Here is a 19,415-nt window from a genome sequence, read left to right on the forward strand (position 1 = left end):
AGAAGGAGAAGGAGAAGGAGAAGGAGAAGGAGAAGGAGAAGGAGAAGGAGAAGAAGAAGAAGAAGAAAAGAACAGAAAAAAGATCAGGGATCATCTGCCTCTTGAGACTGCACCAGACTGCAGCTTCTACCTCTGCTCAGGGCTCTGTGCCAGCGGGCTGCTGCTCCTGCCCCTGCCCAGGACTTTATACCAGGGAGCTGTTTCTATTCAGGACTATATGCCAAAAGCTTTTAGCATGGACTTTAACACTTGGGACTCTTTGTCTTTTGAGAATGATGTCACAGTTTACAATAAACATCTTTACAGCAACTAACAACTGCTCTTTGAAGACCTAAACCCATAACATTCCCGACAATCCAACTGGATGTGTTCCTATGTAATTTGCTCCAGGTTACTCTGCTTGGCAGAGATTTACAGCCTAGGGAATCTCAAGACATCCTCTCCAAACTCAGCACTTCTGCAATTCTGTGACTGTGGTATTGACAAACCTCTGAAAATACACTGAGGTTTACAGATCCATGTCCCTGGACAGACACATCTCCTAACTCAACCTACACCAACAGAAGGTGTTACCCTTCCAATTTATGAGATTTTTTTTATCAAGACTTTTATTTATCAAATTCTTGGTTTTATTACAGATATAGGCATGTTTTCTGTCTGAGGGAACTGACCCAGTTATGAGGAAAATATCAGATAGAGAGGTCTTCTAGAGCTTTTTAAGATCATGATAGTTACCTAACTATGTTTCACCTGCCTCTCTTATACAGTTTCTGTATTTCAGAGTAAATATTCAGTTGAAACACCATTAGAATAAGAAAGTCTTTCACAGAATAGGAAACTATTCTAATATATTCACTTAGATTCTACCAGCATAGAGCTCTTGGATGTTGCCAGGAAAGCACAGACATGCTAGCTGTAATCTAGTGATCGAGAGGAATGGCAAACATCTCAGCCTGGGAGGGCAGGCTAAGCAGAGATTGTACAGAAATTGTGGCAAAAGACTTTACTTACCAGACTAGTCTGAAATCTGTGCTCCCATTTTCCCCCGACTATGCATTGTTCTTATCCTGAGCAGCTAAGTTTTTAATCATGTTTTATTATTGCACTTCTATTTCACAGCAAAGGCACGCCTTTACAATATATATTAATGGGTGGTTTGAGCTGTAACTTTTCAGCAATGTTTTTGAATCTGCTGCCATCTAGCGAGCAGATATCAATCTGAAATGTGTGGCTTTTGCAGACAGCAGTGTTTTTAACTTCAAAGACATGCAGGATTTTTTCTGCTCTCCCTCCATATTAAGGTGTAGCTTTACCAACCTGATCTTATATGAAGAGGTGATGCACTTAGGATGAGGGAAGAGATATGGCTGTAAAGACTAAAGTCTTTAGTAAAGACTTTTAACACCATTTCCCAAAGCATTCTGGCTGATGTCTTAGATAGGTGCACTACATTAAAAACTGCCTGGGTCTACAGACTCTACTCTCATGCGTAGAGTCATATCCAGCTGGCATCTTGTCACTATGGGGCTCCCCAGGGCTCAGTATCAGGGCCAGTCCTATTTAATGTCTTCATCAATTACTTGGACAAGGAGATTAAGTGCACCCTTAGTCAGTTCCCAGATGACAGCAAGTTGGTGGTACAGTTCATGTGCTGAAGGGCTGGAAGGCTCTACAGAAGGATCTGGACAGGCTGAATCATGGCCTGAGGTCAACTGTATGAGGTTCAATAACACAAAGTTCCGGGTCTTGCCCTTGGGTCACAACAACTATATTCACTGCTACAGACTTGGGGCAGAAAGGCTGGAAACCTGCCTGGTGAAAAAGAATCAGGGGCTCCAAGTCAACAACAGCTAAACATGAGCCAGCCCATGCCCAGGTGGCCAAGAAGACCAAGGGCATTGTGGCTCGTATCAGAAATAGTGTCACCAGCAAGACCAAGGCAGTGATTTTCTCTCTGTACTGACACTGGTGATGCTGCACCTTAAGTACTGTGCCCAGCTTTGGGCCCCTCACAGCAAGAAAGACATTGAGGTGCTGGAGTGAGTCCTGAGAAGGGCAAAGGAGCTGGTGAAGGGTCTGAAGAACAAGTCCTGTGATGAGTAGCTGAGGGAGCTGAGCATCTTTAGCCTGGAGAAAAGGAGGGTCAGGTTGGACACTATGACTCTCTCTACCACTGCCTGAAAGGAGGCTGGAGCCAGATGAAGGTCAGTCTCTTTTCCCAGGTAACAACAGAATAGGAAAAGAGGAAACAGCCTCAAGTTTCACCAGGAGAGGTTTAGATTGGATAGCAGGAAAAATTGCTTCACTGAAAGGGTGGTCAAGCATTGGAATGGGCTGCCCAGGGAAGTGGTGGAGTCACCATTCCCAGAAGTATCTAAAATACATGTAGATGTGACATGATTTAGTGGTGAACACAATGGTACTGGGTTAACAACTAAACTCAATGATCTGAGAGGTCTTTCCCAGTTACAAGGATTCTACAGATTCTGAGATTATTTTATTGTTCAAGGGAGAGGGTACCAGTGTACCCATACTGTCACACAAAGTGTGAAACCTTGTAGTTCTTCCTGCATTGTAAGAGAGAGGACTTGTGGGAGTGGGACACTAAACCTACTTGGAGATTAAGCATACTAGAAGGAAAAGTGGAAAGGCAATTACTGTCCCTTTGTCTGTTGAGCCAAGTAGAAGGGTTGAGTGTAATTTTGACCCTGATTAAGGGACTTCTGTTTTGCAGTTACAAAAATCAAGCAATGAAGACCCCAACCAGGAATAGAGGGGCCTTGCCTTCAACTGGTTTTATTGGACTGTATGCATTTGATGGCCTGTAATGTCAGTCCCACAGAAGTCTAAAGCTCTACTGGACACTGGTGCACAGTATACACCACCAGATCACAAAGAGGCAAAATCTGTGTCTGCTTCTGGAGTGACGCAAGGATCCTAAGAACTGTCCATGTTAGAGGCTGAGGTGTATATATATATATATATACACACACACATACATGTAATCCCATTTTACAAGCAGCAATTGTGACTAGCCCAGAGATCCCTGTGTCCTTGACATGGAATACCTCAGCAGAGAGTAGTTCAAGGACCCAAAACAGTACCAGTGAGCTCTTTTGGTACAGCTGCCTTGAGTACAGAGAAGATTAAACAGCTGTCTAGCTTGTCTGGTCATTCAGAGGATCCTTCCATTGTGGGGTTGCTGCAGGTTGGAGAACAGCAAGCATTAGAGACAATGCATCAAATGCATTGATATTGACAAATGCACAGTATTGAACCAATAGAGACTCTCTGGCTCCCATACACAGCCTGATCCAGTGACTGGAGAGTCAAGGAGTCATCACTAAGACGCATTAATCTTTTAATGAGTCCTTCCAGGTCAGAACAAAAATGTAACAGAAAGTGGAGGCTAACAGTGGACTCCCATGTCTTAAATGGTGCCAAAGTGCCACAGTGTGTTGCCCTATCAGACATACTAGAACTCAAATGGGAACTGCAGCCAAAGGCAGCCAAATGACAAGCAACCACTGATATGACTAATCCATTTTTCTTGATCCCTTTGACAGTAGATTGCAGGCCACGGTTGGTTTTTACATGGAGGGGTATCCAGTACATCTGGAATTGACTGCTCTAAGGGTAGAAACACAGGCCTGTCAGGCATTCCAGATAGATCCAGACCCGACTCAAACAAAGTGAGGCTCCTGAAGACTTGCAATATATTAATGACATTATTATGGGGGCAACACAGACAAGGAAATATATGAGAAGAGAATATTAACACCAATTCTCTTAAAAGCAGGTTTTGCTATGAGACAAAGCAAGGCCAAAGTACTTGGAATTCCACTTTGTGTGGATGCCCAGGGGACTGCCACTAGGGCAATAACACCTCAACCATGAAGGGGCAGGAGCAGACAAGGAGAAACACCCCTCTAAGGTCAGGATAAGAAGCATCTCCCTCCCACAGGCCTTTGCAAGCACATGTTAATACCCTCAGTTCTATTGGTTTGTACAGTTGTTCCACCCCTGTTCAGTGCCCTGTTCACCCTATATGTACCTTTTCCAGAATGTTCTTCCTTTCCTTGATCCCCATTGGCTGTGGTTTGCCACAGTGCTCCACCCCTGTTACACCATTGGTTCCCTGGTTGGTTGCCCCACCTCCACACCACTTTCCCCTGTCCCTATTGGACCTTGACCCTCAGACCCCCCCCTTGCATCCCATATTTCACCCTGTGCCTTCAACCCAGTTTTGTCTTTGTCTTTGGACTCCCTTCAAGACCTAATAAATCTTCCCTTGGATTTCCATGCGAAGACCCGTCCTTCACCTGTTTTGTTAGCCAGGTTTTTAGCAAGTGTGCTCCAGTCCCTGAAGGCACAGGTCGCTCTCAGAGGAACCCATTGAAGTGCACCACTTCCAAATGTACAGGAATAAAATGGCAAGATAGGCATCATTATGTCTCAATGCATGTGATCAATAACATAACAGCTATGTTTTCACCAACTAACAAAAAAGAAAAACAAGTTCTTGGGTGTTGGGGACTTCTGGAGAACGCATATTCTGGGTCACAGTCTGATTACAAGCTCTCTCTATCACATGACACATAAGAAAAACAACTTTGAATGGGGCCCTGAGCAGCAGTAAGCCTTTGAACAAAGCCAGTAAGAGACAGCTCATGAATTAACCAAAATTTTGGAATGTCACTAGAGATAATGACTCACGCTTAAGAGACCCCACTGTACAATGAGCTACCAGAAAATGAACCAATATGCCTTGTTTACAGAAAGATCCTGTCATGTTATGGGAAAATACTAAAGGTGGAAAGCTGTTGTGCTATATATACTAAGTTGCAGAAACTGCTGATGGATAAGTGTCCTGGTTTAGGGCAAATCTGGGAGGAAATCTCTTAATGGGATCCCTCTAGGAAACAGATTGAAGCAGCCCCTGCCCCAAACTGGTCTGGGAAAAATATTTCCTCGGAGAGAAGTGGGAAAAAAACCTCTTTATTTACAGGCAAAGCACTCCCCAGCACAAAAATGAATAATACTAAACAGTAAAACCTCTTGCTGTTGCAAAGAGATGACAAATCCAGCAGAGTCCCTTCCATGTGTTTCAGCCTGGCTCACTCAGGCTGTTCTCAGTCCCTCCAGAGCTGGGAAATGTCACAGCCCAGGCCAGGCCTGGTGGGACACAGATGTGAGCTCCCAGTGCTCCTCTGGGCTTTCAGTCCAGAGCAGGTTCATACAATTCCAAGAAAAAGGAAAAAAACCCTACAGTCTAGGGAGTTTTTCTGCCTTAGCTAGCCAGGAAAACTAACCAAGAGCAAAGGAGAGTTCTCTCCTGCTGCCCACTGCAGACAACACAGTCTGTGTGAAGGGTGCAGGGGAGCAAGTGCAGTCTCTGATAATAAACTCTGCATCTCTTCTCTCTCCCTTCACTCCTGGAACCAGCCTTAAGGGTGAAGAACTCAGTATTCAACACCAACAGAACAGATGATTGGGGATACAAGCATCATAAAGTCATGCCAAGAAATTAAGGTAAACTGAGTCAGACTGCAGAAGAGAAAGCACTTCAGCTGGCTTTAGGCACTGCTAGAAGAGAAAAATGACCAGTACTTTATCTCTGCACTGACTTATGGATTGTGGCAAATACTCCAGGGGTAGCAATGAAAAAACAGCAGGTAGCAGAACAGAAGTAAACCCATCTGGACTGTTGAATAGCAGTGAGATACTGATGCTCATGTGGTGAACTTGACTGTAAAAGTAGATCACATAAGTGTTCATGTAGCAAAGAGTCTGCCACTGAAGAACATGAAAACAATGAGCAGGTGTACCAAGCTGCTAAAATAGAAGTGACTCAGATGGATCTGGACTGGGAATATAAGGGTAAACTATCACATATGTCTGATATAATATATCAGAACACATAGAAAGAGAAGAGACACACAAATGGGCCCATGACCAAGGCACGGACTTTATCACTGATGCTATTGCACAGATTATCCATGAATGCAAAGAGTGTGCCATAATTAAATAGGACAAGAGCTAAAGGCTTTTAGGTATTGAAGATGATGGCTGAAATATCAATACAGGGAAGCCTGGGAAACTGACTGTCAGACTACCATGAACTTGCCAAGGCAAGCACTATCTGCTTACAGTGATGGAAATGACTACTGAATGGTTAGAAACATACCCTGTGACCCATGTCACTGCCTGGATTATTGGTTTAGGCCTTAAAAAGCAAGTTTGGTGGTGACTAAAAGAATTAAATCAGATAACAGGACTAATTCCTGAGGCAAACTTGTAGCCTGGCCAAGGAGCATGACATCAGCCAGGTGGTTACATTCCCCCTTATGCACCAGCCTCCAGGAAAGCTGAATGGCCATTAAAAGCTGCACTGAGAGTAATAGGTGCTGGAACATTGGGCTGGTTTGAAAGTAAATGAGTGGGAGAAATGAAGTCCACCCAATTACCTTAAGAGAGATTACAGGTCGGAGTTACAATTTAATAGAAAAATTACAATAATGTAATAATACACATTAAAACTGGCTTAGACCTATAAAGTCAGACTACAACCTGGCATCCTGTTGGCCAAGGTGGTGGTCACAGTCCTATCAAGTGGTGACTGCAGTTCTGTTGAAGTGATGGTTGCAGTCAAAAGTGGGGGTCCTCCAATGTTTTGGATGTTTGCTGGAAAAAGTTTTGGTAATACAGAGATCTTTCAGTTACTGTTGAGTACCACTTAGCATCAAGGCCTTTTCTGCTCCTCATACTACTCCACCAGCAAGTGGCCTGGAGATACACAAGAAGCTGGAGAAGCACACAACATTTGACCAAGTTCTTTTTGGGTGTAAATGGCCTGATCCACTGTCTTCCAGAAAATCTCACCATAAAATACCCAGCAGACAGGTTTTCTGATTTATCTGCATGTGATGCAATCTTCCACATGATGAAGACAAACAGCAACATGGTCAGTGCTTCTAGTAGCTTAACAGCTATTCAAGATGGAGAGTATCCCAACAGTAAAACACTGAGGTGACAAAGCAGGTATGGGGTGAGGCTCCAAGAGTGGTCTGAGTCACAGTCAAAATGGACTACCTCTGCTACATACCACTTCTGTGCCTGGGCAATCCCATCCCCATTAGCACAAGTAGGCACAAGTATAACGCCAAACTCACCCAGTTTGTCTCACAAAACCACAGAAAAATGCAATCCTTTATCCCTTGGTGAACAAGCTTTCATAAAGAAAAACAGTATCTTTTCTACAACAGAAAAGCTATTTAACAGATATGTAAAATACTTGTTTGCTCAAGCTGTAGAACAAAATGTCTGCAGCAGATTCAAGATCAGTACTCAAAAAATTCCAGAGACTACATTTCTTCAAAAATAAAACATGAATTTGTGATGCCCAATACTGTTCTCTAAGCTCAGTCTTATAATTTATATGTCTCTGGCTGATCTTGATTTAGTGAGTTGTACTCTTTTACTATTTCTCAATTTCTTTCTCTTATTTTATCACCGATAAATTTAGCAAGATCTGCTAGTAATTTTTCCCATTTCAGTGTATTTGTATTCCACATACTAAGTTTACTTTTTCTCACAAAATCTTACTAATTGCATCTTCATGCTACCTATTTAGGAAAAAAAATCTCATTCAAAATTTATGCTTTCCAAGCAAACAGCATGTGTGTTTAGGACATATGACACTTTTAGTTCATTTCCTCTTATTTTTGTCCGATCATGGAAAATGCTAGTATTTGCATATACAATAACACATCCAATTGAAATTTAAATGTGAATCACAGAATTTATAAAAACGACAGGAGCATTAGTTTCATGAAAATGACAGAAACTTTAGACAGTCTTGCATGGCTGCACTAGTGAGAAGCTTTCATCAGACCAAAGGTTGTTTATCCCATCACAGTCATTATGACATGAAACATGCTGAGCCTGCAGCCACTCAACAATTTAATGGCAGAAGGAGGCAAGACAGGGTTCAGAAACGTTTTCATGTTTGGTACCTCAGCTACACCTGCTTACAGGTGTAAGTTTATATCTTACCTGCTTTGGTAAGATACGCTATCCTTCCATGCCAGGCCATTTCCAGAAAGTGTATTACCAGGAAAGGGTGATAGAAGCAGAAGTCAAAAGTATCTTCCAACTGTTAATGTGAAGCACTAGGCTAAAAGTTCCTGTCTTAGAAAGCTAGCATAAATTATTCTGGGAAGTCGCTGCTATTTACCTATCTTCAAAACCTATATACTTGTACACATTTTGCTCAGGAAATCTGAACTGGAATGGGAAGGTGAATTCTTAGGAGGACCACCTCATAATTCCTATTAAGAGTCCCTCCTTTCCATAAATATGAATGTAAAAGCATGGTAGAAAGAGACCCTTCTCAACAAGCCAGTAAATTAGGTACTTATTTTCTGGGAGATGACTGCAATGATTCACCTCTTCAATGACCAAGAAGGCCAATGGCACCCTGGCCTGTATCAGCAATAATGTGGCAAGAAGGACCAGGGCAGTGATTATCTCCCCATACTCAGCACTGGTAAGGCTACCCCCTCAGATCTTGTGTCCATATTTGGGTTCCTCACTGGAATGGCATTGAGGGGCTGGAGCGTGTCCAGAGAAGGGCAATGGAGCTGGCTCTGGAGCACAGGTCCTGTGAGGAGCAGCTGAGGGAGCTGCGGGTGTTTAGCCTGGAGTAGGCTCAGGGGAGACCTTTGGGTATTCGGCAACTGCATGAAAGGAGGGTGCAGCCTGTTCTGGGGGTCGGCCTCTTTCCACTGGCACCAAGTGACAGGACGACAGGGCAGACCCTCAGGCTCAGGCTGTACATCAGAAGAAATTTCTTCACAGAAAGGTGATTAGAGATGCCCTAATCACGGCGTGCCCGGGGAGGTGGTGGGGGTCACCATGACAGGAGGTTTAAGGAAAGAGCGGACGCAACACTTAGCACCACGGCCACCTTGACACGCGGTGCCAGCGCCCTTTCCGAGCCGCCGGGACCCGGACCGTCTGCAGCTCCGCCCCGTCGGGCGCGGGGGGCGGGCCCGCCCTGCCGGAAGAGCCGCGCGAACCGGGCGCGCCGAGGGACGGGCGCCGCTTCCGTCGCGCCACAATGGCGAACCCCGGGCGGCGGGCGGGCCGGCGGTAGCGGCTGGTGAGTGCGCTTCTCTCGGCGGCCGGCGGCAGGGCGAGGCCTTTCCCGGCGGCGGGCGGTGTCCACCGGCGTCCTGTCCGTCTTGCCTCCCTCTCCCCCTCCCTACATCTTCGTTCCCTCCCTGCCGCGGCCCCTCTGCTCTCGGGCTGTGTCCGGCTGAGGCGGCAGGTCTGGGTTATGTATGCTGCGCCACAGCCCCTTCACCAGGGTCGGGGGTCGACAGGGCGGTGCCGGGGGCCTTCGTTAGCCTGTGGGAAGACGAGGAGGAGCGAGCCGGAAGCGGCGGCGTGGGAGCAAGGGAGCCCTGGCGCACGTAGTGTGTGTCCTGCGCCGGGATCGTAACACCTGCGCCTGGGTCCCGCCGATTACCTGGCCGGGATGCTTACAGCCTGATGCTGCTGGCCCCGCAGGCAACCGTGTCCTGCCCATCTGCGACGCCCTGGACCCCAGGGCCCACGTCGGGGTCTCACCTCCAGTCGTGGTTGGGAGCCGAATGTAAACCTGCTTCCTTGCAGTGCGGGGAGGTATCGTCATCCAGCCTGGCGGCAGGGTGTGGGCGTTGCTTCTGGGGATAACTCTAAAACAGGCTGGGTCTAGGTCACTCGGAAATTCGAGTTAGACAGCGTTTCTTGCCTAAAATAGGAAGCGAGTGCACTTTGTGCGTTTGAAACTTTTCTTCCTGCTCTTAGCTGCAGCAGCTGCATTTCCAGAAATGTACATAACTGGGTAAGAATTCTGGTCTTTAGGGCAGAAATCCTGTTTCTTTTGTTGCTTGTGTGGGACCAAAAAACTTGCTTCATCTTAAGAGGGGCATAAATACTAAAAGCCTCAGGTCTATAAAATGCAGACACTGAGATCCTTAAGAGTGCTTTTGTGGCCTGCAGAACTTAAAAAAAGAGAAAAAAGTAAAAATCGGTACCCTACTCCTCTATTAATGGCAACAGAAGTGCATTTTGTGATGTTTAGGTACTTGAAAATGCCCTTTACATCTCTTTACAGCTTTATCTGCATCTTTAAGTGCACACTTATTTTGAAACAGAAAATATTTTTTGTTTGGTTGTATATATCTGTATTTAAATCAAAATATTCGGTGTGATGAGACCACTGCTACTTAACATGTTTTACAGTCTCTTCCTGTAGTTCCCCTTTCACAGTCCATGTGGGTTATTGGCAACACTGGAATTAGAACTCTGTGGAAGTGTTTTGCAGTAAGAACATGGATATAACCAAGGGAAGGAGGGTGGGTATGCAAGCAATTCAGTGGTCCCATCACAGATGTTTTAGACAATTCTAAAATAACATGAAATAGGAGTGCTTAATACCGAGTGAGTAATGTGAAACCTCACAGTGGTGGTCTGGCTAAGATGTGCAGAGTGCACATTGTTTCTAAGTCATTATATCATCCTTGCCTGATAGCTAGATTGCAATTTAGCTTCTGCATCTCTGTGTCCTTTGATGATCATGGTTTTCATTCTTAAGACATAATTTAACATTCTTAGACACAATGTCTACTGTGGGCAAAGAGCAATATTCAGATATGTAGAATGGCCTTGGAGCTATTTGGTTTTGCCTCCTTCGGCCATTCTTTCAAAGCTGTCTTGTGCTTAGCCAAGACTGGTGTAGACTCTAAAAATTTTCTATCTGTCATAAAGGCATCTAGACCTTAGTGCCTGGAAAAGCCATAGGCTGTCTCTGCATTTTATGAACCAGCCATAGGTGTTAAGGCATAGTAAGAGACCTAGCTATGTTTTAGACTGCCTTTACTCGCCTTGGTTCAAGCCAGGCTTTGCTTGTTGAGATTTCCATAGCAGTTAATACTCAGTGTTCATTCCTTGATTGATCTTAAAATACAGCTTTTATTTTTTTTTTCTAGGTGGGAATCACTAAATTGAACAGCAATAACCATGGGAGATGCTGCAAAACCTTGCTTTGCTAAAAAAAAAAAAACCCAGGAAATTTTGCATCAAGAAGAATTGAAAGGAAGTCCCCTACAGAAAGACTACCAAGGCATGGATGAATATGGAATTAGCTATAGCAATAAAATCGATACCAGCCTGCAAAAGAAAAAGGGAGCTTTAGGTCATTATGGAAGCAGTCCCAGGCGAGGGCCACGAAGTGTTTTGAGTAGCCCAAATTCACTTAAAAAGACAACTTACAGTCAAGGGTCGACGTTAAATGATATCCAAAGAGACCAAACGACGTGGGTATCTGATGACCACCATGGTACTTCTGACACATGGAAAGAGTATCGTTCTGCTGCCTGGGTTCCTGGGCATGGCAGGACAAGAAAGGACTCTTCTCACGAGGTGGAAGGTGCTGGAAACAGAAATGGAAGAAGACAACTTCAGGAAGATTTAATGAGCAAAGATGTGCCAGACATGCAGAAAGGAAGTTCTGGTAATCACATGTTTCTTTGTTTTTACATAGCTATCCAGTAAAGTAGCTTCGTACATGTGTTACTGAAAAAGTAACATTTCAAGATTCATTCCTAAAGCATTCTTCTGTTGACTGCACTGTACTTGTAGCACTTCAGACAAATGATTACAGCAAATAATACAGAACTTGTTTTACAGATTGTGTTGTCTTTCTAGTTTAGCCTGTGAGTGGTAGGATTAAATAGATGTGGCATCTCTGTAATGTCCCTGTTTGCTGTTTTCCCTGTACAATTTGGTGGAACCTGTCAAGGCTGATAAGAGATCTTTCAATTAAGCTGATAACAGGATAAGATTTTTGGAGCTACCAATGAGATTTTTAGTGATGTGTCTTAATGAAGATTGAAAGCAATGCCATGTCAGTATTGTGAGAACTCAGTACAGGAGTAACACAAGTTTAGTTCTTCATACATATTTGACTTTGCTGTGGGCAGTTGGTATTAATAATCAAAGGACAAACCCAAAGCACTGAAATGTCAGTCTAAGGGAGAATGAAGTGATCAATACCATAATATTTTCATTGAATGCAAGTAAAGCAAAAAAAGGAAGCTTCAAAGAATATTTTCTATATTCAAAGAATATTTTCTATATAACTTGTGTTTGTTGCTGCTAGCATGTAATGCCACTTGAGAAGAAACACTTTATTTAGGAGTGGGAGCCAAAGACAATAGTGATCAAGACCCTCTGCTGAGAAGAAGAGCTGTTGCTGGTTGATACCAGGAAGTCCAGGAATTAAATGTCCATTCCCTTGATACTAGCTGTCAGTAAAAAGATAAACTGTGAACAGGTGCCCATTGTCTCCCATTGTTAGAAGTAAGCTGCACACATCTCAACCTCACATGAGGTGTATTCACAAGTTTTGTCTTCAGTTTACTGGATGTAATGAACTTTTTTCTGTGAAACTTCAGGAACTCACTGAGATTTTTTGAAACCACTGGCAATCATACTTGAGAACTTAAGGGGAGTGAGCTATTGTTTACAGAAAAGGGCAAGGGTCTCTTAAAGGAGGAATTAAAATAATTTGTGTACATCTTAAGTCTTGGGAGTCAGTTTTGGAACAAATAATATACGGTAAGTATTTGAAAAGTAACAAAGATAAGAAGTAGTAAGTATGCATTTATGTTAAGGAAATGCCCTAATTTATGTATTCAAGATAGTTATCAGTCTCCTGTGGACATGGGAAAGGCAGTTGGTAGATATTGCTTGTACTAGTACTGTGCTACTTTAGATACCGTTATGTGACAGTTCTGTAAGTAAACTAGTGGAAAATTGTCTGGATTAAATTAATGTAAGAGACTTGCAGAGCTAATTAGGTAACTATACTCAGAAACTACTAAAGATTTTGTCAGTAAAAGAAAGTAGCAAGCGAATGTCTATAGAGTGTGAGGATTCTATTCCATTCAATGTTGTACTATTCTAATGATGAATGAAGACAGCAGACTTATTAATTGTGTGCACTGGATATGCTGTGGAGCTGGTAGGAATGGAATGCAGAAAATCAGGAAGTTCAATTAAAATAACTTTGCACAACTGGGGAAATGACCTACCTATAGGATGAAATACGAAGGATGTGTAAATGCCATTGTTTAAGTAGGAATATCAACTGTGCAAATAAAGGAGGCAAAGTTACTATAAAGTAATAATTTTTTTAGAGAAGGATCTGAAATTATAATAAATCAGAAGATGATAGTGAGTAGTCATTATCATCGGGTTGTGAGGAATGAAAAAAGACTCACAGTCTGACGAACCCCTTTTTCTGATTCTTCTGTAAACTCAGTTGCAGTACTCCCTCCTGTTTTGGTACCCCACTTGTATGAATAAAATGGAAGCTGTGCAAAGAAAAGTGAAAAAGATGTCAGGATGTGTAGGAAGCAGTCGCTATTCAAATTGTGAACAATGCCCAACCTTTCTGCAAAAGGAAAAGGGTAGGGAGTCATAGTAACAATCTTCCTCTGTCTAGGAGAGCTGTCAAAAGCTGATATAGCAAACTGTATTGTTTCTTTCCAGTAGATGGGACACAAGGCAATGGGCCTAAAATTGAGCAAGAAAGGTTCAGATGGGGACTAAAGGGCAAGTTTCTAAAGGTAAACCTAGGGAAGCTCTGGAGAGGTTGTCTGGGCAGCTCATGGAAAAGGTACTTGAAGGCCTTTAAGAGCAGGTTAGCTGAGCATTGCTCAGATTTTGACTGTTTCATTCTGCTGTGAAGCACAGGCTCACCTCTTGAGGTCCCTTCAGAAGTTCTGTGTCAAGTAGCAAAATGACTAAAAATGTTTCTTCTAGCATTTGCTTGAAATATTTTGTGCAGTTGTCCTTTTCATTACCTTCATGTGTTTTTATTGTAGCTCATAAGGCAGCTTACCAAATCTGAGACACTGTTCTTTAGTACTTTATTTAATCATTAACCTATAATTAGGTTAATGTACGTACACTACTGTACTACCAAATATAAGAAGTATTTATTTAATTTTTAACTTTCTTGAAGTTACTTGTTTACTACTAGAAATAATTGATTAGTAGGTAGTTGTCACAGGCTTTTCTGTGAAAACATTAATACGCCTCCAGGTTCTGTCCACATTAATTAGTTAAAATATAGTCAAACAAATGTGGCACATGTTGGGAATTTGAGCAGAAATGTTGGTGCAAAAATGGGTGGAGAGGGTTCAGAAGCTAAGACTTCTGTTTCTGCTCCCTGGAGATTCCTTTGGAGTACTGCTTCTACAAAACTGGGGGCTTTTTTGGCCTTTTTTAATTATTACAAATTAAAGCTTCATGCTATGATAAAAGTTTTGGGGTCTAAAGAAGTTACATGAACTTTCTTAGAAGAAGGGAACTTTAGAAATTCCAGGCATTGGGACATCCTGCATAGCTGTATAAATGGAAGGCAAGGTGTAAAAATAAAATATTTGTTCCTGAGGTGATTTTTACAGGTATTGGCTTTGGGCCAATAGCAGCTTCTGCTTCAAAATTATGATAAAATTTGCTTAAAAGTGGAAGTGGTATTTAATTTGTTCTGGAGCTTTTACTGTGAACACAACAAGCTTTTTAAGCATTTTTATTACGACAATTTTAAAGCTTTATTAATCAATGTGCACATACTTAGCAAGTCCATTCTTTAGTCTGAAGTCAGCAGTGGTGCTTACTTTTTTCACATGTGGTAGTACTGATCTATATAATGGTTTAACTGAAAGGCAAATGACATTATTACAGGTAATAATCCCTTATTAATAAATTTTCATATGTGAGCTAAACCTCAACAGTGCTAGATCAGAGTGCTGCTGGGTCTTATAAGTAATTCAGTTTAGCCTACACTTTTTAATTCAGTCTTATTTGTAGTGTAGCTTTTTTGTCTACCAGAGCCTAACCAGACATCCTGAAATCTTTGGATATATTCTGTCTTTTTGATACAATTACATACAGGTATATCTGTTGCATTTATTTCTTTTTTTTTTGGCCAGTTTTAACAAAGGTATCTAAATAAGGTAATTCTCTTCAGTGGGACAAATTAATTTATTTGTCGTTTGGGACAGAGGCACTATAGGTTGTGATACGAATATACACTTATTATCAGACTTGTACAGAAAATATTGTGAAGCCATGCCAGGTAGGTGAGTTGTGCCTTCTTTGACTCTCATATAAGTAGAATCTTAATTAGGGATTTTTTTTTTAAATGCTGTGTGGCACTGTATTAATTTGACATGTTTGCTCTCATAACTCTTTATAAGAAATGAAGAAGCTTAGAAAACCAAGAAGACCAAGAAGAGCTAGAAAAGATGAGTATGATCATGATGAAGTGGAAAGTCCGGTAATAGATGAATCTATGCTGTCAGCAAAAGAACTTCTGGGGCTGCAGCAAGCTGAAGAACGATTGAAGCGAGACTACATTTGTAGACTGAAGAAGGTGCCACTGTCTTTACTTGTATAGATAGACCTCTTCTTTTTTCTGTGCATATTAATACCTTGTAGGGGGTACGCTTTGAGCAATATCTCTGATTGTAGCTATTAAGTTTATTTAGAGAATTTAAGTAATGATATTGCTGTTAATGAATTGAAAAAAGAAGAGGGTTTATCCTTTGGGGTTTTTTTACTACAATGTTAATAACAATTCAAGCTCAAAAAATGGCTTCTCCTTTAGTTCATGGAATGACATCACATCTTAATTAAAATGCTGGAGTAGTTGCTTGTTCAATTAATATATTCTTCCATGAGCATTGGTATTTTCTCCTGTAAAGATAAGGTGTTGGGTGTGATTGGCATGGTATTATTCTCCTGACATTATATTTGATGTAGAAACGTTTTGATGGCAAATATGGAAGTTAAAGAGAGTAGGTGTAGATTTCAGAGTTAGTCCATTGAACTTAGCAAGGCTATTGAATGAAGTGAAAGTAATACCTTTATATGTTTGGGTTTTTTTTTTTTACTGTCTTTATTTTAGCAACCTCGAAGTTACCCGTCAGCAAAATACACCTGCAGATTGTGTGATGTTTTGATTGAGTCGGTGGCTTTTGCTCATAAGCATATTAAAGAAAAAAGACACAAGAAAAGCTTGAAGGTGAGTTAAGCACAAGAAAAAAAAAAAAACTGCTGTTTAACAAAACCTTTCTTGCTCCACTAATGATGATGAAACTGGGCTGCTTTTAAAACTGTTCCACATTTAGTTTTTACTGTGTTTCAGTCTTTTTCAAAACTGTTACATAGTGATACTGATGAAAACAGTAAGCTTGGGATCTCGACTTTACAATGAGAGGTAGGAATAAGGAAATACAGTTGGTATGGCAGAATTAGAAATTATAACCTATAGGTGAGAATGAATATTTCACTTCAGAAATACTGTAACAGTTAAGGGCTTATGGAGTATTACAAACTTGTTTATATATAAAGGAAATAGGTTTGTTTTGAACATAGACATCAAAATAGCTTCCAGCATAAGATCAATGTTACCTTTTTTAAAAATATCTTCTGCGTTCTCTGCTTGAAGTGGACAAAAATGTCTTATGCAGGTTTTTTCTTTCTTCTCCTTTAGCTCCTGCCTTTTCACACTTCATAGGTGATGAAAGAATTAATGATTTTTTTTAATGTGCCAAATATGTGTAGATATATATATCTCTGAATGTTACTGAAGCCTCCTGGAGTATCAGATTATTTATTGCTTCCAATTATCTACATTACCTGGAAAATTTGTGGTGGTGGTATTACTTGGGATGAATTATTTGCATTCATTTTAGCGTGTTAAGCAACTCAAGAAGCTCATTATAACATCATTCTTCTTATTTTGAAAGGAAAAACAAGAAGAACAGTTGCTGACTGCTCTTCCTCCTCCAACGCCTTCTCAGATACAAGCTATTGGTGTTGCTATTGAAAATGTTGTGCAGCAGTTTGGCTTAAATAATGAAGATCTAGAAGAAAGGCTTAACATTAAAACAATGATGGAAAACTTGCTGCGTCAAAAATTGCCAGGTATTATTTGCACTTTAAGTATTAGATATGCTAACTTATTAAAAACAAAATAACAACAAAAACTGAACAAACCAAAAATCAACAAAAAAATCCCCAACAGCTTATGAAATGAAAACTGAATTAAAAACCTTGACTCTCTAAGTTATAAAACAGCATGCTTACTAAGTAGTCTGTTGAACAACTTGATATAGCAATATAGACCTGTTTCAGAATTAAATTACAATGGTGTTCATCACCCAAACAGGCCTGTAGTAAAAAACAGAGATGAAAAGGATGTGGGGAGGATTTGACCTGAATTCATGCTAAGCCTTTACCAACAACAGCATGGAAGGCAGGATTTAGTAACAATTCTGGGCTGTTGAAAACTCTTCTTCTTTTCCTGTGCTTATCAATACCAGGTGTAGGTTTGAGATTATTAACAGTGCTGTAAGTGGCTGCAGAATTCGAGTTAGGCATAGTGGAAATGAAGTACAATTCTTTTTGTTGCAGAGTGCTCATTAAGATTGTATGGCTCCTCCTACAGCAGATTTGGTTTCAAGACTTCAGACATAAACATAGATACCCAGTTTCCTGCCAATGTAAGTAAGACCATTTTATTAAGTATGTGTTAGTGGCTTTGAATATTTGCATATATTTTTAATATATTTTATAGTGTGGTAGTAGCACTTTTTCTGAAACCCATTGGGCAAAACTGCTGTTCTGGTCTTAAAATAACATTCCTTTCTTCACAGAACTGTAGTCATCAGGCAGTGTAATACACCATTGTGTTTTATTGAAACTTCTGAAAACACTTAAAACATCTGTACTCCAGCAGTCCTATGAGACAGATGATTATATATATCTGTAACAGCTGGAATAAATGACACTTCTGTAATCTTGTCTCAGTATTGATCCTGGATCACATATGTACATTTTGATTACTAGGTTATATTTGAGCCAAGAAACCATATTTTGTTATTTATATGTGGAATAACTGAAAGCCTTTATTTGTCATGTTAATTGTTGTTATGCATCTTTGTGCTTGAAAATAAATTAAGGACTTGATTCCATACTTAAACTTCCTTCTATTGTATTTGATTTGGCAATCCCATTGTTAGAATTTAACATTTCCTGTAGGAAACAAAGAATGACCCAAGTTCATAACGTGCATATAATTTTAAAAAGCTATAATTCCAGTCTTTAACATGATGTAAGTCCACTGCGTCAGAATAGTCATATTTAAGCACACTGAAAGAGTAATTCTGTTGGTGGGGTTTTTTTTAGCATAGCCAAGTCTTTGATAGAGGTAAAAATAATTTTAGTAACAATTAGTCCAGGATTATTTTTTTCCCTTCAAAGCAAGCAGAGCAACTCTTCCTTTTGATGCAACTTAATAATAGTGAAGTACACATAGAGGTGGTTTTAAATTTGAGTTGTAGAAAATCACCTTCTTCACAAGTGGTTGATATGAAAACAGCTTTATTCCTTTTATTGACAGATGACTCAACCAGATGTTCTTTTGCTTGTGCAAGAAAGTCTCCAGAACAGTGGTAAGAAAAAGTTACTGCCTTCTCAATTTTATTCTGCTTAGTATTGTTGCATTTCACCTGTGCTCAACAGGTTCACCACGTGCTAGTCTTTCTTTAGAAAGATTTGAGTCTGAATAATACTGCAGAAAATAATACCTTAGCAGTACTATTTTTGGTTTGGCGTTCAGTGTTATGAGGGCTGAAGTTTTCTTATTTTTGATGATGTGCGAAATTCCTAGTGGGAGGCTTTCTTCTACATTATAAGTGAAGGTGTCATTACATGTGAGGTAGACTCTGCTGCCCTCCCCAGCCTGCTCTATCAGCCATGCACAGAAACCAGCCTGAGTTGTTAACATATAACAGAAGCCCAGTAATGTACTTTCAGATTGTGGTCTCTTTTCCTGTAATTACCTGCACATGTCTGTCAGTGCAGATGATGACCATGTGCATACAGACATGTGGGGTTGTTTTCAGATAATGGATTAACTTGGCACATTAACACAGGGATGTAAAGTTTAAGATCCTTTAAAAAATGCACTTACTCAAACCAATTCAAGCATATGCAGACAAGAAAAAATAATGAAAATATTGGACAAGGGGCATGAAAACTCTATTTTTTATAAATGCTGTCCTGGTGTAGGGTAGATTAGGGAGGAAACCTTTGATTGGGGTCCATCTAGGAAACAGATTCCAGTGGCCCCTCACCCAACTGTTTCAGGAAAAGATATCCTTGGAGATAAGTGGAAAAAACTCTTTATTTAACAGACAAAAATGAACAATAGTAAGCAACAAAACCTCTTGCCGCTCTGAAGAGATGACAAATCCAGCAGAGTCCCTTCCATGTGTTTCAGCCTGGCT

The 19,415-nt window shown here is 40.9% G+C and overlaps 1 protein-coding gene across 2 annotated transcripts in view; it reads left to right on the top strand.

The window, feature by feature from the left end:
• The first annotated feature begins 9,130 nt into the window (after positions 1-9,130).
• The window catches only part of TUT7 (terminal uridylyl transferase 7), a 33,189-nt gene continuing 22,904 nt past the window's right edge, over positions 9,131-19,415 (top strand). For both annotated transcript variants that reach the window (XM_062513670.1, XM_062513669.1), the window contains exons 1-7: positions 9,131-9,163; positions 11,037-11,560; positions 15,318-15,493; positions 16,028-16,144; positions 16,872-17,049; positions 17,539-17,627; positions 18,527-18,578. In XM_062513670.1, coding sequence (XP_062369654.1) covers positions 11,068-11,560; positions 15,318-15,493; positions 16,028-16,144; positions 16,872-17,049; positions 17,539-17,627; positions 18,527-18,578 — 1,105 coding nt within the window. In that variant the 5' untranslated portion in view covers positions 9,131-9,163; positions 11,037-11,067. The remainder of the gene's footprint in view (positions 9,164-11,036; positions 11,561-15,317; positions 15,494-16,027; positions 16,145-16,871; positions 17,050-17,538; positions 17,628-18,526; positions 18,579-19,415) is intronic.

This window comes from Cinclus cinclus, chromosome Z, assembly GCF_963662255.1.
Source record: "Cinclus cinclus chromosome Z, bCinCin1.1, whole genome shotgun sequence".
NCBI lineage: Eukaryota > Metazoa > Chordata > Aves > Passeriformes > Cinclidae > Cinclus > Cinclus cinclus.